General features: G+C 36.4%; 2 protein-coding genes across 2 annotated transcripts; one reads left to right on the top strand and one right to left on the bottom strand.

Moving 5' to 3' along the window:
* Window positions 1-5,776: 5,776 nt before the first annotated feature.
* On the bottom strand, window positions 5,777-6,632 carry LOC114239503 (uncharacterized). The gene is made up of 3 exons (XM_028169725.2): window positions 6,570-6,632; window positions 6,378-6,487; window positions 5,777-6,111 (listed from the first exon to the last, which is right to left on the bottom strand). Exons 1-3 carry the CDS (start codon window positions 6,630-6,632, stop codon window positions 5,958-5,960), a joined length of 327 nt encoding a protein of 108 aa, XP_028025526.1. The 3' UTR covers window positions 5,777-5,957.
* A 790-nt stretch (window positions 6,633-7,422) lies between these two features.
* Window positions 7,423-20,848, top strand: tamo (PUB and ZnF_RBZ domain-containing protein tamozhennic). The gene is made up of 7 exons (XM_028169674.2): window positions 7,423-7,670; window positions 9,969-10,132; window positions 10,531-10,730; window positions 11,210-11,389; window positions 11,874-11,994; window positions 12,537-13,733; window positions 15,021-20,848. The coding sequence occupies exons 2-7, from the start codon at window positions 9,985-9,987 to the stop codon at window positions 15,392-15,394; spliced, it is 2,220 nt and encodes a 739-aa protein (XP_028025475.2). The 5' UTR covers window positions 7,423-7,670; window positions 9,969-9,984; the 3' UTR covers window positions 15,395-20,848.
* Window positions 20,849-21,164: the final 316 nt, after the last annotated feature.

The raw sequence follows: 21,164 nt of genomic DNA, 5'->3' as shown, positions 1-21,164 counted from the left end.
TCACTTGGTTGAGGGTTAGCTAATAATTTGTAAGTTTGTGGTGTTTTGTTTCTTGTTTCAAATTGTACAAATAACACGGTCTAAACGGTCTTCCGCTAGAAAAAGTAGAAGCTATGTTTGCACAAAAACTACAATAGACCGGATTGTGGGATCGAACAGAATTTACTGAGATGAGAGGAGATGACAAACTCAACTTTTCTAGTAAAATTAACGATTTTGAGAGATGAGTTCCGAAGTCAATTGTAACTTATCTGACTATTCCACTCATTATGCCGGATCCCACAACTGCTTTGCGGCGGAATAGTCAGGATGGTGGTAACTAACGGTGCGGACTTTCAGTATGCACTACCATTTGTTACTACTTTGCGCACTCCATTTATATTCTGTCGTCATGGTAGCTGTAAATATGGCTCAAGTTTCCTTATTAGTATCTATATAGTATAATTAGTATCTGCCTACGAGATTTAAGACTAGCTTAACCGCATCATTTGGTACAATTACCGTGGAGAGCGATATGAGGACTGCCGACGTGACCTGGAGTGATGTTAAAGAGCAAGCGCAAGACAGGGTCAAGTGGAGATAACCTTTGAGGGCCCTACGTACCACCGGGTATCCTAGGACTACAACAACAACTTATATAATATATGTATAACAGCAAGTTGCAATGTGTCAAGAACGCTATCAATATACGTATCTTTTGTGTTAATTTTATTATCCAGTAGGCTTAGTGCAAGTTTCAAAAATCGAATCGAATGACTCGCATCGAGTGTACGCTCTTCACGGTGAAACGTGCGGAGCTCTGAGTGCGAGTTACTCGATTTGCAGGACGTTTATTCATCTTTAGAAGCAATATTTTTTTCTTTTATATTGGTAGCACGCAAGTTTTTTTTAAGGCGTTTAATTGAAATGCCAAGCTTTCTAACGATATTTATAATTAGTCGGGTAATGGGTAATGTACCTGTGCTTAGTGCGAGTTTTTTTAATTACTCAGTCGATGTTAATGTTATGTTTAATTTGTGTGAGTTTGTATCAGTGCCACCTAGTGGTAAGCTTATGAATCTCATTTTGTGGGAGAGAGAAGGTTTGTTTATGTTGCTGTCTCATGTATCGAATAGCTTTACCGAAGTGAGCCTCTCGATTATTGTATGTGCGAGTGCGAGTTACAAATTAATGGATTTTGAGAGTATTTCTTCACTTTCAAGCAAGTTAAGTAGTCACTAAAAATTTTGCCGTGAAACCGTGAAACGTTTTTAATAATAATGTTGTTTTTTAAGGTTTTATCTATTCTAATGGTTTATACACATATATTTTTTCGGTTAGAAAATTTTATAGACGTCTAGCTAGTTGTAAATACATATTAATTCTTTGCTTTTTCATTTAATTCTTATTAAATCATTGCTTTTTTTTAAAGAGTTGTTTGATGAGAGAGAGAGAGCGAGATAGAGTTTTTATTTTTTATTGCTTAGATGGATGGACGAACTCACAGCCCACCTGATGTTAAGTGGTTACTGGAGCCCATAGACATCTACAACGTAAATGCGCCACCCACCTCGAGATATAAGTTCTAAGGTCTCAGTATAGTTACAACGGCTACCCCACCCTTCGAACCGAAACGCATTATTGCTTCACGGCGGAAATAGGCGGGGTGGTGGTACCTACCCGTGTGGACTCCCAAGAGGTCCTACCACCAGTGAAAGAGTATTCTTTATTGTACACAAAATGAATAAATATTGTGAAACATTTTTTCTTGGTCTTATCGCTAAGAGTGATCTCTTCCAGACAACCATTAGATGGGCAAGAATAATTTCGAAATGAATTGCACACTGTGTATCTATCTATTATAGAAATATATACACACACGCACATACACACGCGCACACACACACACACACACACACACGCGCGCAATATACATATTTACAGGTACATACGTACAGATTTATATTTATAAATTATATAGAAATTTGAACAATGTAATAATAATTTTGCTTCTTTACACATTTATAAATAAGGATGGATGCTCGCAGTGGCGTACCTAAGGGGGGGCGGTGGGTGCGGTCCGCACCGGGCGGCACTTACCCTGGGGCGGCATTTTAGCATTTACTTTTAGTTGTATAAAGCAATTTATTCATTTCATATTTATTTTCTTTCTTGATTAATAAATGATTATTATGATTATTATAAGTTTAATATTTGATTTATATAAATTATGATTAACTATATGATTTCGAATATTATTCATCGGTGTATATAAATGCATATTAGTGTAAGTTTTGAATTCAAGAACAAGGTAATAATTTGATTTTATTGTATTCATTAAAATTCTTTGAATTCGTAAAAGTATCTTTTCGATTTTGTTCGGCAATTTTTCCTAACTAAATTTTTTTAATATCAGTTTATAAATGTCATTTCTTTTGAAAAGGTTATATGATTACTTTGAAGTAATATATCAATATTTTTTTATTCATCGATTTTTCTTTTCAAAAGCAGGGCCGGCGGAAGGCGGTCTGCTAGGTCTGCAAAGCATTAGGGCGCCGGCATAAGAACTATCTTTTTCAAACAACAAAATCTAAACGAGACAAAACAAAAATACTGACGAAGTTACAATTTCAGAACTCGCAAATAGATAAATATTCTCAGTCCGTTTTGAAGAATTGTATTTGGATTGATAAATTGCACCGCTCATATGCCCGTGTAAACTACCAGTTGACATGGACTTGGCATTATACACTATTTTTCTAGTATGAAAGCTAGAAGAGTAGATATTATATAAATATGTTTACGAGTGCATACAAATAAGTCTAAAAAATTTACTCTGTGTATTAATTAATATTGATTAAATAACTTAATAATTTATTTATGTGTATTAATTTATAAAAACCACTATTTGATTGACTTATAATAGAAAGAGCGGCAAACTGGAGATCGCCCCGGGCGGCAAAAGTTCTAGGTACGCCACTGGATGCTCGTAATAATTTTAGTATATTTGGGCCACCTAATGAAGATCATCAACACTATTACCGTAAATACAATCATTTTATAAACGTTCAACGGGTAAAAGATTAAACCTATGTAAAACATAATTTCTTTAATTAAAAAAAACTGAAATAATTACCTATTCCAAGATTAATTATGTTAAGTATGTCTAAATATGTAATTACAATTAAATAAATTCTATAATAAACTTCTAATTCTAATACTTCTATTAAAGTTACTAAAAAAATATGTTTATGCTGGGCAGTTTTCGTGTATTTTAAAGGTTACGCCATTACGGCAAAGTTTGTTTACGAAATTGCACCCTTAGAATGGAAGTGGTATAACTAAAAAATTTAAGATTAGTTTTATATTTCAAAACACTTATGTATTATTATTAAGAACCTACATTTTAAGTAGGTAATACGTGCAGCAAAAATGTTGGACTCCTTTTTACGAAAATTGCGCGGACGGAGAAGTACGAAATTTCCCACACTCATAGAAAATATAGAGAAGTAGTGCAGATTGCTAATTATTTTTTTAATTGTGCATAAACAATAAAAAAATAAACTAAATGAATAAAAAAACCTTACACACATTACCATGTATTTGACACACACACACACACATGCATTTATACTTTTTTTGTTTATTGATTTATCAATCTGTGGTCAAATTGAGAATAGATTAATATTTTTTGTCTTTAATATTATTTTTCTATAATGTAGCCTTGGCGACATAGAGCAATGATTATTATAGAAATGATGATAATAGAAAGGTGACAATAGAACTATAATAATGTTCAAACTTAAAATTTAAATAAATTATGGTCAAATTTCGACCACTGGACTACCATTAGTAGATAATAATAAAATCATTTATTGCCTTTCACACAGATTTAGATTATTACAGGCAGCCTACAAGGAAACAACAAAAAAACAAAACAATATTATATCATTTCTGGCAAGCAGCTCAACATTTGCACTTGTATATTATTAATAGGAATTTTATTAAGAATATTGACAATTTATGAGGAATTTGACAAGTACGGATTAGTTATAGATATATGTAGTTACATATTGTAAATTAAATTAGTTTTATAAGTGCAATAAAAAATAATTTAAATGATAAAATGATAAAGCCATACCTTTTTCCAATGTGACGATTAGAGGGTATCCTATTATTCTTTTCTATATTATTCTATCAGCTTATAAAATTAAACAGTCTCTTTTAGTCTAGAAAAGGACAAAGTACTCTTTCTGTCTTTTTCAAATAAAATGGCATGCCTTAAAGTGTTTAAACCGAAAAACTAAAAAAATACAAGCATTGTATTACAATATTGAAGTTTACCAGAAACTAAGAATTTTGGGTTGAGCCACTTTAATTCTAAAGGTACAAAATAGTATTGAACACGTGACATTACCCGAATAATTTTGAAAGTAATTGGTTCCCATTAAAATGCTGTTAAAATGCGTTGTATTTCATTTAGACGGTCTAATGCCAAAACATCACGTGCTACCAATATACGAGAAATAATATTATTGCTGCTCTCGGTGAATAAACGCCCTGCGAAGCGAGTAGCATATCTCAACTCACACTCACAATTCTTCATTTTTCACCGTATAGAACGTAAACTCGATTTGATTTTGATTTATTCATTTACAATTGAACAACTAGGAAAAAAGGTGAAAAGACATTTTGGAGGGACCGCGAGGAGCTAAATTGTGTGAATTGTTTTATTTTGTCTATTTAATGTTTCTTAGTTAATGCGTATTTAATATTTCTTCGTGTATAAGTGTAATTTTGAGACCGTCCTGGCTTAAAGGTTAAGGCGTCCGGTGTATTCGTATCTTGCAATGCACCGGTGTTGTAATCCCGCCGGCGGGTATCAATTTTTCTAATGAAATACGTACTTATCAAATGTTTACGATTGACTTTCACTGTAAAGGAATAGCATCATGTAATAAAAATCAAACCCGCAAAATTAATTTTTGTAATTACTGGTGGTAGGACGTCTTGTGAGTCCGCATGGGTAGGTATCACCACCCTGCCTATTTTTGCCGTGAAGCAGTAATGCGTTTCGGTTTGAAGGGTGGGACAACCGTTGTAACTATACTGAGACCTTAGAACTAATATCTCAAGGTGGGAGGCGGCATTTGCGTTGTAGATGTCTATGGGCTCCGGTAACCACTTAAGATTAGGTGGGCCGGGAGCTCGTCCACCCATCTGTGCAATAACAAAGTAACGTGGGTTTATTAACTGTTTAGTATCTGTGAAAGTGCGAAAATTAAAAAAAAATTAAACAAAACCGCTGGACGTAGCTTCTCGAAGTCTTCGAAAAGGTCCACTGAAAAAAATCTCAGTATATAATCAGCATTTTGCAGAGATTATATTTTATCCCATATTATCTGATCTCATTTCATTTCATTCCATGCCAATTGATTAATGCTTCAAATTAATCAAATCCATTTCACTCCATATTATCATTTTTCATAAAAAAAAATTTGGTTCTATGGCATGATATTTTTGCCTCTCTAGTTGGAAAAATAAAACTACTAAAGAAATACTCGATCGAAACGTTAAAATCCACTAATTTGTAACACGCACTCGCACAAATGTCATTCGTAGTACTCATTTCGGTAAAATTACTCGGTTACGAGATCACAACGTTAATATGAACTCGCACTCACAAAATAACACCGAGTACATTTGCCGCTAGGGGCGCTGTTCCAATTGCATACAAATTTGAGCAAACTGGCTCGCTAGTGAGAACGTTACAAAACTCGCACTAAGCACACAGAACGCCAGCTTGTAAGAACGCCAGCTTGTAACGATTATGTAATTACAACTTTGTGAGATTTAATTTTCTTAATTTCGACTGGTAAGACTTATCCAGTATTTATCGTAGGTTTTTGAATAGACCCACTGAATAAAACAATATTGTGGGAAACAATAATTTTTTTATAGTGTCATTAATATTTAATTTAACGAATAAAAGCTTTGCATGCTGACTTATTAAATCTGCCAGCTAAAGAGCGGTGTGGCAGGGCTGGTATATCAATGGTTCGTCCAGTTGATGTTGGTAACGCTGCTGGTGATTTATACTTGATATGATATGGGGGAAAACTTAAATATATCCTGAAACAACAAAAGATATAGCTATATAGTTTTCAATAGCTGGTATTCCTATCCTATTCTATCTTGTTTCTTCCATATGCAAGTCATGCTTTTCGTTTGATGCGTGAAATAGCTGTTGTACGATACAATTGACATTTTGTTTCAAGGTTGAGCAGTTGTGATGCCTGTGGACTACGGTAACCGCCAAAATTAAATGGTTATGAGCGAATCTCATCAACACCACAATTAATACGGTACATATTAGAAATACAACCAAAAAAACTAACGGAGAAATTTCTGGTGGACATTGCCATTTATATGGGCTCTCATTGAAATAATCCAAAGGATGTGGACTTTTCGAATAACCCTTGTAAAATTCCCGGTGCAGTTGACAAGCCTGAAATTTGTACAATATAAAAAGAATTAAATCGTACTTTTGTGATAAATCAATAAATTTTAACTCGACATTTATATTTGACCTTGTAGAATTTTTCAATTTCTTCTTGGCGTAAAACATCTAGAAACAAAATATAATTTACCATCGTAGAAATTTTATAGCTATATCTTTCAAAATGTAATTAAATTCTAGTTTTAACAGTTGAAATATTTTCCAAATAAGCAAAGAGAATATAATCATTTAAATAGCTTAGCACATTTTATCATTATGGTATTCAAAATCTGAATAATAGTGCAAATCATAGAACCAACGAGAAAGACAAAAAAAGAAACAAAAAAGTCCCTCCTTATGTCACGTTGCAATGGAAACAAGCCAGGGCGGGTTGACATCAAATCCAAATCCCTATGCAGCATGATAAGAGGAGACGCTGCCTGTGCCGGCTTCCCATAATGTGGGATAAGGGCAAGAATAAGCAGAAGTTTATGTTTAAACACTAACTAACAAAGTACAACCTACATTAACTTTAAAAATAAAATTTCCTGAAGAAATGGAAACGAATGACTGTTTCGTCAGCTTCAATAAAACTTATCTTTACATAATAAACAGAATACCTTAGCAATCTAAATTAAGTATATAACGGCTCCATAACAGTGTGACAGAAAATGTATAATCTTTCGGTGCTCGGTATGCCTAAAAAACTCGATCCAATCTCGGAACCTTTAAGCATCCCAAGGGTTCGACTTGCAACTTGACCATCGAACACAACCCACTGAGTTTCTTGCCAGATCTTTTCAGTGGGTCTCGACTCCGATTTGGTGTTCAACGAAGCACTGCCTATGCCAAGAATCATTTACACTAGTCAGTCTTTTCAATCAGAAATTTTAACAATTAAATCCTTTTGCCATCGAAACCGAGAAAGTCCCATAAAAAACTATGAGCCATCAAACAAATGTCAAAACAAATTCCGTATTTTTTTGTTTTAATTTTGGTACCTTTATTAAACGTAATATTTATTCAAGGCGAGCGGCTAAATACGATGAATTCAAAACGCGTAATCTTGGTTAACATTAGAAATTAAATAAAAATAGCTATTTGTGGTATTGTTATTTTGGGTGAACTATTTTTGTCTGCTCCACATTCGGTGCAACGAAATAAATTTTGACAACCAGGAACAGACTGCATGGTGAGTTCAATAATCTTCGGTTTTGTCTCTACGTTTCCTGTTTGTTTGAACTTTTAGCTATTTACGGATAATAATGTAACATAAAACTTACATTAGTTGGCGTGGGAGTAAAGACACACACAGTATATTACCTTGTATTTGTTTATTTATAATACTTCTTTAATTATAATCGTTCCATTTAACTTTAACTACAGATAACAGTATGTAGAACACTAGCTAGGTACATACTCTTTGCAATCATTCAGTTAAAGAAATAATTTTAAGTTAGTAGAAATATTTACCTATTGGATTTTTACCCACTTACTATATATACAGCACAGTAGCCACTCGACAAATTGATAAGCAATTTTTTGTGGGGATGTTGAATTTTAAATTTAATGTTATAATACAAATAGTGAGAAATTTATATAATTGATTGTATACTAATAGTACTGACAGGATGTTAATATAAATATGTAACATTTACATTCACAGACTAGTGCATTATTTAGCCGCCACCCACCTGGTTAATCCATAAAATGCCTATAATGTTTTCTTTTTATCAATTCAATAATATTTAAAGATATGACATATTTCTCTGAAGACTGTATCACAATATTAGAAATTGATCACCAAACAATTGATTTTTTATTGTTCTCCAGATGTGTTGATGAATCTAGAGACCACTGTGTTTTAAGTGGTGACAAGAGCCATGGGTATTTTGTATTTGATGATGGCTTGTATGACATAAATTGTTTGGAGAATTAAATTTGGTGGGATATTGTGATATCACAATAAGCCATAGGTTTTCCATAAAAATATTTTTAATAAACTATAATGAATTTCTATTTTTATAATAAACTATGATGAATTTATGCACTAACTTGGTGGTGCTGTTGTCACTGCTCCTAACAGCTGAAGGCTTGTGAGTTCTATTCTCAGTTTGAGCAGAAATTCCAATGACAAATAAGTTATATATTTGCTCTTTGTCTCGATTTTCAGTACCTAAATATACATATATTTTAATGTTTTTAAGTATGTACATAAGTTCATTGTGGCAGTACAGAGAAACACAGTCATAATCATGATTAGTTGTTGTGGCCGTGGATAAGACGTCTTGTGCATTTGTATCTAGCGATGCACCGGTGTTTAAATCCAGCAGGTGGGTACCAATTTTTCTGATGAAATATGTACTTATAAAATGGTCATGACTGACTTCCACGATGAAGGAATAACATCGTGTAATATAAATCAAACCCGCAAAATTGTAACTTGGTAACTACTGGTTGTAAGACCTCTTGTGAGTCCACATGGGTAGGTACTAACACCCCGCTTATTTCTGCCATGCAGCAGTATTGCATTTCGGTTTGTAGGGTGGGGCAGCCATTGTTAGTATACTGATACTTCAGAACTTATATCTCAAGGTGGGTGGTGGCATTTACGTTGTAGATGTCTATGGGCTCCCGTAACCACTTAACACCAGTTGGGCTGTGAACTCGTCCACCCATCAAAACAATAAATAAATAAAATGTTTGGTGCCAGACGGCCATGTATGATTTGTTCCTGATGCTCTTCCTATCCATCATAGCCTTTGCCTTCTAGTGACATAGGATATTGATCACCTTGAATTGTAATTTTGTAATAGAACATCACTATCACCAAATGTATTAAGTTTAAACAGACAATTTATTAACTTTTCCAAGATTACTTAAATAAGGAAACTTTATCGGAAACAAAAAATGCACTCATATTAAAAACAAAGAATTATTAATAAAACAAATGTATTAAATGCGTGAAAACCATTAAGATAAACCTGAAAATTTCTTACTGTAAGTTCATTATTTAGGAAAATGTAATAAAAATCACATACTCATTATTTTTATCATCATTACGATCAACGGTTTCAATCAATCGGATCAATTGCGTTTCGGTTTGAAGGGTGAGGCAGCCGTTGTAACTATACTTGAGATGCGTTTCGGTTTGAAGGGTGGGGCAGCCGTTGTAACTATACTTGAGACCTTAGAACTTATATCTCAAGGTGGGTGGCGCATTTACGTTGTGGATGTCTATGGGCTCCAGTAACCACTTCACACCAGGTGGGCTGTGAGTTCGTCCACCCATCTAAGCAATAAAAAAAAAACACACACACACAATGCTCATTATCCAAAAGGGATCTAATTAAATGCAATATTTCAAAATGGCCAATGGTATCCTTAATGTTGTGTCTATAACCACTAAATGGGGCCTAAGTTTTCTGAACAGTTTTGTTTCCTTTGAGAATTTGTATCAATATTTGTATAAATGTTTATTGACCAACAGCTGGAGTATAAATGTAATGGTGATGACGTGCGTTGCCGGAATGGGTGATACGGTGCTGCGCGAGCGGCTACCGGCTCTCTGGAGGAGAATAGAGGATGCTCACTATAGCTACCTTGAGACTGACGAAAGTCCAGAGAAATTGCAGCAGAAGAAGAAACTTGAAGGTCAGAGAATCTTGCTAATGTATGATGAGATTCGTTTGTTGTAATATGAGCTCTGGTTATATCTATTTGTTGTATATATATTTTTTTTCTATAATAATGTATTATCAATAGTACACTGCAACGTACCTGCTATATTTTTATATATTTCCCAGAATTTCTATAAATTAAACGGTTGTTGATAAGACCGCGTATTGTACAAATGTATGTTTTTTGACAGTTTTTGAATGTAAATTGTGTTTTGGTGTGCAATAAAGTGTCTTCTCTTTCTCTCTCTCTCTGAGGGACCAATATTGAAACCAAAACAACTACTCTACCAATTCAGCATAAACAATAACAATTAATTATTGAGTTGGGCATATCAGTTATATGTTTCTTAAAAAAATATGTTTATTTTTCAGATTATATAATCGAGTACCTGTCTTTAGTGCCTCATGAATGTAAGTTCGGTTTATCGGAGACGGGAAAAGTCTTCCAGCGGACAATCAACGAATTACCTGACTTTAGTGCTTACCGCGCCGGCATCGGATGGGCGGCTCTGGCAAGATACGCGACCAACCTACTCGCTCAGCCTTGGAGGAAGGAATACAGGTCTATCAGGGTAAGATCATTTCACAGGATATAACAAAAACGTGGTAATGACGTTTACTTAATGAAAATGAAATGAAATGGGCTCTACGAGATTTTGTAAGCATACATATGATATTAGTTATTATTGTTAGCTTTTAACAGGGCCTAACTTGACTTGATATGACTGGCGCTGTTCATATTGAGACTTAAGTTCGAGGTATACTGGAATGAAGGAATAAGGATAGTTTCTTCTCATCAGATCCTCTGCCCCAAGCTGTGCATGATACGATAGCACTGCTCAGCCTGTTATGCTATAAAAAAAACAAATTATTTCTCTTTCAAAACGGTTCTGAAAGCAAATCACTGATCCACATTTAGTTGTCTTTCTTTTAGAACGTTTAAGCATTCCAACTAACACAAGCTTATAATAATATATATACAACTATTAATTAAAAAGACAATGACAGATGTCAGCAACACACCACATTTTAATTTAAACTTTCTTTTCAGTTGTATTCTGGATACTACAAACACGAAGTGGAAGCTAATCTCGTCAGTGCCGAGACGCTTCTCCACGCGATGGGCTACAAGCCGGCTGGGAGCGGCAGGCTGGTGTTGGAAGAGCCCATCTGCCCTGACATGGTAGCTGCGGTGTCTAGGGACGCCCTCATAGCGCATTGCGAATGTCAGGTGAATCTTTGGGCATTATTCACATACTCCTGTCTGAGCCCTAGCTTGCACATCTGTCCTGGTGAAACTGGAAAGGCCTCCGGACCAACAGTAATACCATTAACATAAAAAAAATCACATACAAACTAAATATGACTGTAAAACTGTTTCCAATAAATCCCTTTACCTAAAGACTGTGTAACAGAAATATGAAAGGAGGGTTAGGAGTAAATGAGTTAGTGACCGACGGACTTTATGTTATTCTTTGGGACTTGTATCTATTTAAGCTTATCTTGAAATTGTCGTTTGCGATTCAGACAAAGTTGTTGCATTCCATCCATATTTATATTCATGTAATATGCTAATAGATACTTTCGGTTCATCCATCTATAATAATTTAAACACAGTTGATTTTTTAATTGAAGTGTAAAAATAATCCCTATAGTGTTTTGTATAATCAGCCTATTGAAAAAATCAAGAGAAGGTGTATTTGTGTTTTCATCAGATAATGTGCCAGATCTGGGAGGCTGTGTGGAGTAACGGAGTGCGCGCCACGTGGGCGGAGATCGCTCGGCAGCGTGCGCAGCCCGACACGCAGCACGCCCGCAGCCGCGGATACGGACACGGTCAGTATAGCATACACATACAGGGTGTAACAAAATATCTATAGATGACTATTTTTTAAACTGAATATATTTTCATTATTAGTTCCCACCGTAGTAGATTTGAGGAGTTCACTGTCTAATTGGTGTTGAGTGGTTACCAGAGCACATCAATATTCGAATTCTTACTGTGTTGGCTAGCTGATCTTTATTTACCGAAGTCCCTTATGCTGACATCATAAAAGTGGCAGGAACGACTTGGTTGGAGAAAAACGCAGGATAGTACTTTATGGAGAACCCTTGGGGAGGTTTATGCTGTACAGTAAGACGATCAAGAAACTGGTTTCGAATAAGAAAACCAGATAATAAGTGTAGACTTACATATTTAAGTTTTTAATACTTAACTTAGTTATTAAAATAAGATGGAAAAATTAAACTTAATTTTTTTGATTTTTAATACAGGCTGATAAATAGAAGGGAGAAGGAAATACGATTATTATCATGCAATATCCTTTATTATAATTGGTTCGCTAATACTAATCTTCGTTTACATTTTACTGTTTTAGATTCAGACATATATTCGAATGTTCCTGTGACGGCTGCGTCGGAGCCCCCCCACCGCAGTAGAATGGTCGACCCCCGATATCACGACCACTCCCTGCAGCAGTGCGGCTACCTGTGCGAGGACCCACACGAGGACTTCCCAGTCGTGCCGTACATGGTGCCCCCAGCAATGATGTACCCGTACCAGCACCCGCACGAGGTTCCCGTCACCCTGCCCCAGTGCAGCACAGTCCCCATGATGACTCCCTACGGCGTGCCTTATTACTACCCGGTCCAGGCCCCATACATGATCCCCACGCCCGTATATCCCCCCATAAAACACGCAACGAACGTACCAATCAATGGCTACCCTCCAGTCGCACAGTACAAATATCCGGCAGTGCCCACGGGACAACTCATAGAAATCGAATCGAACTACGAGAACGGTAAATTTGAGAGGTATAGAGACGAAGACAGGCACAAGCGGAGACAGGAATCTTCTAGGAGGAACAGCACTTCGAAGTCTGGCTTCAGTGACGTCACTCTACCAAGTCTGCCTCGCTCTGACACGCAACCCACGCTAAGCAAAGCGAAAGAAGACGGCATGGGCACCTACGAGAGCTGGGACTACGTTTTCAGAAATTTATCGAGTAAAGACCACGACGAGAGCCGGAGCAGGTTCTCTCCGTCTCTCGATAGAGACTCCCGAACCTTGGACAGATTGGACAGGGAAGAGAGGAGAGCTAAATACCAACCGACTACCCTCGATTTAGAGGACGGCCTCCAAGCGTTACACCTGGACCGAACTTACGACGAGGAGATGTACAGGACCGCGAAAGTTAACGAAAATCTAATGAGAATGAAACAGGAACAGGAGTCCAAACGAACGAAGCAACTCGCCAAGAAACAAACGGACGAGAGAAGAACGAGGAAGGTGACCGAGCCTATCGGTAACCCCGAGGCTGACGCGTTGGTCCCCAACAAGGTTGCCCCGGATAAAGTCAAGCTGCTGACGAAGAAGGAAATTAAGGAGAGGAAGGACGTTATCAAACAGCAGAACAGCGCGAATGGCCCCGTCCAAAGCACGGCTGAAGTCAAGAAAGTCAGGAAGCCCGCGAAATTGGTAGCCCAGGAAATCGACAAACCGAAGGGCAAGACTGCAGAGAATGGCCACCAAAATACAGCGCACTCTTCGAAAACGAATGTTGTATTGAATGCATGTAAGTAGTTTCTGGATTTTTTTACTGGTGGTAGGGCCTCTTGTGAGTCCGCACGGGTAGGTACCACCACCCTGCCTATTTCTGCCGTGAAGCTGTAATGCATTTCGGTTTGAAGGGTGGGGCAGCCGTTGTAGACTGAGACCTTAGAATTTAAAATCTCAAGGTGGGTGGCGCATTTACGTTGTAGATGTCTATGGGCTCCAGTTACCACTTAACACCAGGTGGGCTGTGAACTCGTCCACCCAACTAAGCAATAAAGAAAATCTCGATTACATTTTTTTGTTACCCCTTTCTGTGTGATATCTATATTTCATTTTTTTTTATATTAGACTGCAGTTAGAACAAAATTCACAGAAATGCGAAGTACAATTAAAGAAACAACTTAAATATGGCCACCTATATAATATAATTTCTTTACACAACGGACGCTTCAAAATTTGCGCAATACTAAAACTGTTTTCCATTTTGATATTATTCAGACCAGTGTTGCTGTTTGAAAAAAATATTTTGTTACTTAATTCTACTAATGTGTTACCAGGGTTTCCTCGTTAATAAAAGAAAATTAGAAAAATTACTCCAAACACATTAAACACTAATCTACTTAAAATGCGTTGTGGCCACTTGCCAGTGAATTTATTTTCCTGTCAGTAGACATTCAAAATAACATTTGACGTACACAATAGATAGACGTAGAAGTATGATGTATCTATTCACCTCTCGCTCCCACGATAAGTTGGTCTATATTTATGTCTCATTCATACTGTCGTTTTCAATTCCGTGTTTGACTTTTTTCTCTTAATGTTGATGTGATGATTTTTTATATTATCGAAAGTACGAGAGAGGTCGTGAAATCTGGTGTTTTTTTTAATATAAGATACAGTATCCGTTAAATTCTTGTATGTTTATAGACAAATACATAAAACAGGCTAAGGATTTTTATATATGTCAAACATGGGTTGATTCTTAAATTGACCAAAAATTATTTGTTCAGTTTTTGAAAAGTCTAATCTATACTAATCTATAAATCTACAGTGTTTTTTACGGATGTCTCATGTAAAAAATACATGTTATTAATGAATAGGCTAATATTTATATGAGTGTTGGACTGGGTTAATGATGAGAATCGTTGTGGGGGTGAGAAATAATAATGTTAATTTTAAATGCCCAGCGAAGCGGACGGGTACAGCTAGTCGTATTTATAAATAAACCTAGTGTAACCATACAAGTGGTTTTAATTAGACAGTACACCGACGAAAAATTAATTGAGTTTTTTTCTTGTGTTTCCAGCGTCGAGTCCGCAGAGCTACGATCTGAAAGCGCAGCTAATAGTGTCGTTAGACGAACCGGACCAAGTGAGGAGGTCACCGCCGGGACAGAACGGCGAGAACCGACCCGCGAGCCGGACGTCGTCATCGCACGAGAAAGAAAAACCGGCTAATCAAACGAAAATCGGGAAATGGGAATGCGCCACGTGCACGTACTTGAACCGGGACGCGCTCGTGGCGTGCGACATGTGCGGCAAGTCCAGGAGGGGCCCCCAGATCGAGCCGCTCACGTCGGGGGGTCGGGAGTGCCCCGCCTGCACGCTCGTCAACCAGCGGGACGCGAGGGTCTGCGACGCCTGCGGGACCAGCCTGGAGCACTGCCCGACGTACATATAGGACGATCTTGTGACGTGTAACTGTACTGAGATCTTAGAACTTATATCTCAAGGTGGGTGGCGCGTTAACGTTGTAAATGTCTATGGGCTCCGGTAACCATTTAACACCAGGTGGGCTGTGAGCTCGTCCACCCATGTAACCAATAAAAAAAAACGTAGCGACTGAACACACTCAAGATGTTCCCATGTAGCTGGTTACTGGTGGTGGAACCTCTTGTGAGTCCGCACTGGTAGATATCACCGCCCCGCCTATTTCTGCTGCGAAGCAGTAATGCGTTTCGGCTTGAAGGGTGGGGCAACCGTTGGAACTGAGGCCTTAGAACTTATATCTCAAGGTGGGTAGTGCATTTATGTTGTAGATGTCTATGGGTTCCAGTAACCACTTAACATCGGGTGGGCTATGAGCTCGTCCATCTATCTAAGCAATAAAAAAAAATGTTACGTGAATTTGAAATAGACAAAACTTAAAACATTTAAGGCGAAGGTATATAAAAATAAAATTGTCTCCCTCAGTTCGAAGTGCTACAACAAGATACAAGTGCATCTTAAATTATGCGTACACGATTTATAATCTTAATGACTATGCTTTTGGTATATTTTTCAAAAGCCGTGAATTATTGTAGATGATAGAGAGAGATAGATGATCATGTGACGAACGATCGAAAATAATCGATACAGTGTAACACGTAATTTTGCCGATTAAAAATCCTGATAAATCATCGTTCCCTTGGACTTTCTTAAGTGTTCGATTCCGCAAATATTTAGACGATTATTTTTTTTTTTTTTTTTTATTTTTTTATTGCTTAGCTGTGTGGACGAGCTCACAGCCCACCTGATGTTAAGTGGTTACTGGAGCCCATAGACATCTACAACGTAAATGCGCCACACACCTTGAGATATAGTTCTAAGGTCTCAGTATAGTCACAACGGCTACCCCACCCTTCAAACCGAAACGCATTACTGCTTCACGGCAGAAATAGGCGGGGCGGTGGTACCTACCCGTGCGGACTCACAAGAGGTCCTACCACCAGTAATTACGCAAATTATAATTTTGCGGGTTTCATTTTTATTACACGATGTTATTCCTTCACCGTGGAAGTCAATCGTGAACATTTGTTGAGTACGTATTTCATTAGAAAAATTGGTACCCGCCAGCGGGATTCGAACACCGGTGCATCGCTTCAACACGAAAGCACCGGACGTCTTATCCGTTAGGCCACGACGACCACACATTTGATTAATATTAGCTACTTTGATATTAGCTTTAGCTATATTTTTACATTCTAGGTGGAATATCTTGAATATGTTCTGTCGTTGAAGCTAAAACACGACTAGAAAAACCCAAATTATAAAAAAAAAACACATAATTTGTTTCGATGAAGAAACGCGGAATATTTTTGTTAGATATGATATAATAATATTTATTATTAAATTAGTTTGTAGTTTATATTATAATAAAACTTTCTAATGCAAAGGCCTTAATTTTTAGACGCCTTAATTGTATTAGAGTCGATCAGCATAACTTTGATTTTATGTCGAGCGATAGAAAGTATTGCACAATTTTTTGCTGTTTTTTTTTTAAATTTTAACTAGCCATGTTATATTTAAATAATGCATTAACAGAAGCTATTTTTCATATCGTAGACATTTAAATTATTTTTAAGTTTTTTGTTTAATTTATATATAAAATATTTTTGTTACTTCTTTAGTGTATATTTATATATATTATATTGTATATAAATTACTTTCCTATGACGAACACTCAATGTTTGTGTTAAAATTTTGTAAATCAAGCTTTCATTAAAGTCATTTAAAAAAAAATCACACGAGTAGGTACATCACTAATGTAGATAGCAGCTAGTGCTGTGCGTCTATAATGACGACACTCGTAATATCGATAGTTTGAAGAAGGAATTTCGTTTGTTTTTCGGTGATGTTTTTGATTTGTGATTTTTGTATTTTCTCACTCACTTACACATTTACTGAACATTAAATTTTCATTGTATTAATTATCGTTGACTTACTAAATTGTGCACTAGTCAGTGCTGATTGCTCCGCCAACATTCCTATGAAGAATAGGTTTGTTTGTTACCTCTTTAGGTGTTAAATATCAATATGTGCATATATTTATATACTAAGTACATACATACATAAGTATATATATCGATCTCTGGTTTCCATAGTACAAGAAACCGTAGTCCGTCATCGAGTATCAAAATAAACAAGTATCGTAACGAATTAGATAAATAGCGGAGTGAAATCTGAAATATTCATATTATGGTGTATGACTTGTAATGATTGATCACGATACTTTACAACGGAATTTAAAAAATCACTATTTAGTATAAAACAAAGTCGCTTTCTCTGTCCCTATATCCCTATGTATGCTTAAATCTTTAAAACTACGCAACGGATTTTGATGCGGTTTTTTTTTAATAGATAGAGTGATTGAAGAGGAAGGTTTATATGTATAATAACATCCGTTAAATAGTGGAGAAATCAATAATAAATTACAGTTTCCGAAGCGAAGCAAGGGCGGTTCGCTAGTTATAAATATGTTGAGAGAAGTTTGTAAAAATTGCTACTCGAATATCGCGTTAATTTTCTTTCAACGTTACGCTTGAAACAATAATTCTTTATCCGATATCATCATAGATGCTATTTAAAACTACTTAATGGAAAAAAAAAATAGAATGGTAATGTGACCTCGGATTTTGTTAATTGTTAAATATTTCTCACAGAAAACTGTTTCGAGAAATGTTGCGGTTTTAACATATCGACGCTTGAAAGGCAAACGTGACTAAGCGACAATGCGTGAACTTTACAGTAGATTAATTTAAAGTTGAAATACCTGAAAACAATTCTCTTTTAACGAATCTAGCTGTAGGATTGAAATGATTTTAATAGACCTAGAAATATATATTTTTTGCGCATCGAATATGGTTTATGTATAAAGCAGTTATTGTCGCTTAGTCACGTTTGCCTTTCAAGCGTCGATATTATGTAGTTTACTGAGATGCGACGTTGCCATGTATTGGAATCGTCAATTCGATGTGGATGTCTCGTTACAAATGTTTTTGTTGTAGCGTAGCGCAGGTCAGCCCTCAGGAATAAACTTAACATTTGCACTTGTCTTTATAATTACTATTGTGTTGTGAAGGTTATTCTAAAAACCGCTATATGAGGCCGTCAGCGCAAAGGTGGCCTAAGCTTACCATAGTTAATATGGAGATCATGAGATTTCATTTTAATTTTACTCTGCTTCGTAGGCAAAAACAATACGCGCGAAAATAATGTTTACAAAGGCATCGGTTATCTATGGGTGAAACTAGCGGTAGGCAGCGGCTTGGCTCTGTCCCTGGCATTGCTGAAGTCCATGGGCGACGGTAACCACTCACCATCAGGTGGGCTGTGTGCTCGTCTGCCTACAAGGGCAAAAAAAAAACTAGCGATAGGCCAGTTTTGCATCAAAACTTCTCTTATGTTTTGAATAAATTCCAATATATAAATCCGAATATGAAAAATTGTGGGCTAGGCCACTTTTGCGCTGACCGCCTCATGTGTTCATCGGTTTTCGCAAGCAATAGACCTACTTACAACTGCATTAACTGTTTAATACCGCGTAGTCCTCGACCATGGAAACTGTAAATTATCTGTAACTTCAGAAATGGTATAATGAAAATAATAAACCGCTAGATTAAAACGTATAAATAGTGTACATTATATCTCTGAGATATTCCTCAATTAATGGCTTTTTTTAGCTCTTGCTTTAGCACAGGGTAATTGATGTGGTAAACTCGGTGGCGAAGGCGGTGGTCAGCTCTGAATTAGCTGCTTAAATTGTAGTTATACAGTAGTTCTAATATCCAATTATTCAAAAATTGGGTTTTTTTTTTGGAAACAAACATCAAGGTTGTCTAATTAATTATTGGAGCCCGTGTGCTTAGTGCGAGTTATTGAAATATCGCCCCTAGCGGCAAACGTAGGAAAACGTTCCAGCTTCATACAAATTCGAGTTAAGTTTTACGCTATCGAGAACGTTAAAAAACTCGCACTAAGCATACTGGAGATTCAATCGCCTTTTCGCCTTGAATTCGAATTTTGGTCGCCGTGGCCGAAACCGGCTTGGGACCATGATGATGATGGAGATTCAATAAGGCTTGAGGCATGAAATCGTTGTACAATTGAGACTTTGGCCTCGTGCCTCAAGGTGGGTGACGCTATTCGCGGTTTTGATGGGTTCCGATAACCATAGTACGGGGTAAATAATACAATAACAAAAAAACAATACATAAATGTGTAAGTCGAGTCCCTCTTGCTTAAGCCTTCGTCAAACAGAGTGCGTAATTAGCGCGCGTCAGAGCGCTAAATTGACGCCGCGCTATGACGCCGAGATGTGTTGTACTACTATGGTAACATGCCGTCAAACAGGGCCCCAGCGCTATAAGTACGCAGCGCTCTGTCGCGGCGTTAGAACGCTTTGACGTCAGGCGTTGTAATTTTTTACAAATTTTATTTTAGCGTCCGAGTGAATGTGTATTAAAATACTAGATAATGCCCGAAAAAATGATATAAATAGTTAGAAAATACCCATGCTTATACAATGCCACATCTGAATCACTCGATTTCTTAATACTTTTAAATTTTCACACTGCTATCGAAAGGCACTATGATTTGGCGAATGCGTTGCGTCAAGGAGCGTTAGACTCATCTAGTCAATTTGTGTGACATGAAAAGAGCGCGACGTTAAGTACGCGGCGCTAAGTACGCGTTCTGTTTGACGAAGGCTTTAATTACATCCAAATGTCCTGATGCAACAACGGCTGTTAAGTTGCGTTCGTATAATGGAAATTTACAAAAAAGCCAAATGAAAATGTAATTTCCGTGTTTCACATTAAATACGCATAATTTGTAATATATTAGTATTAGTATCGCAACACATAATGTTAATTGGTTCGCCTTCTTCGAATTAATAATATGCTGCATCTAAACACAGTTTGACATACTGACTTTTTCTGTATATATAATTGTTGAAGTTTGTAAATAATTAAAAGTTTAAACTATATTTATTTGTAGCATAGTGATTTCTCTTTTTCGTTTAATTTTGTTCGTTTTGGACGTGAACTACGAATTATCTTAGCTGTAATAATGAAATTATAACATCATATGATGGTGCATTTGTTAAATAAATTATTTATAAAAGTTTTTAAAGAATTGCACAGTGTAATTATGATGTAATTAATATGTTAGTGTATAGTTTACGAGTTTAAAGCACTGAGGACGTGTATTTTTCTAAAATAATATTATAAAATTACAAAAATGTAGATCTTTCTCAGGGATGGAAGTTACTATGGAACCTTGTGCTTATTATTGTGTTGCCTTTAGTTGACAGGGCGTGACGTCACGTCTCGAAAGAAATAAATGAAACAATAAAGACTATTGTTTTACAAATACATTTCTTTGTTTTATTTCAGTTATAGTATTTGAAGGTCATCTATTGCACAGACGGTAAAAACGGATCCCAAGTAAGTAGTTTCGGATTAAAAAGTATAAGTGAACATTACGAACAAATTATTCCTCTGCCAGCCCTTAATTGTGTTATAGATAAGGTACCGTTTTTTTTTTATTGCTTAGATGGGTGGACGAGCTCACAGGCTGCGATGAAAGAAATATACAGAGCCAAGAAAGTTTACGATGGAGTCAGCCACGCAGCCAAACTGTACCCTAACGCTTACGTCATTATGGTCATTGTTGGTCAGTGGATATAACCT

The sequence above is a fragment of the Bombyx mandarina genome, chromosome 19, assembly GCF_030267445.1.
Source record: "Bombyx mandarina strain Sakado chromosome 19, ASM3026744v2".
Taxonomy (NCBI): Eukaryota; Metazoa; Arthropoda; class Insecta; order Lepidoptera; family Bombycidae; genus Bombyx; species Bombyx mandarina.
Note: the sequence above shows the minus strand (reverse complement) of the source record. Positions and strands in the feature narration are given on the sequence as shown.

Bases quoted from the DNA above. Each gene is read 5' to 3' on its own strand.
- LOC114239503 (XM_028169725.2), bottom strand. From the start codon at position 6,632: ATGGTAAATTATATTTTGTTTCTAGATGTTTTACGCCAAGAAGAAATT. The intron at 6,488-6,569 runs GTCAAATATAAA...TACAAATTTCAG, and splicing joins AAATTGAAAAATTCTACAAG to GCTTGTCAACTGCACCGGGA. The intron at 6,112-6,377 runs GTTAGTTTTTTT...TTGTTGTTTCAG, and splicing joins TGTCCACCAGAAATTTCTCC to GATATATTTAAGTTTTCCCC.
- tamo (XM_028169674.2), top strand. From the start codon at position 9,985: ATGGTGATGACGTGCGTTGCCGGAATGGGTGATACGGTGCTGCGCGAG. The intron at 11,390-11,873 runs GTGAATCTTTGG...TGTTTTCATCAG, and splicing joins TAGCGCATTGCGAATGTCAG to ATAATGTGCCAGATCTGGGA. The intron at 13,734-15,020 runs GTAAGTAGTTTC...TTGTGTTTCCAG, and splicing joins GAATGTTGTATTGAATGCAT to CGTCGAGTCCGCAGAGCTAC.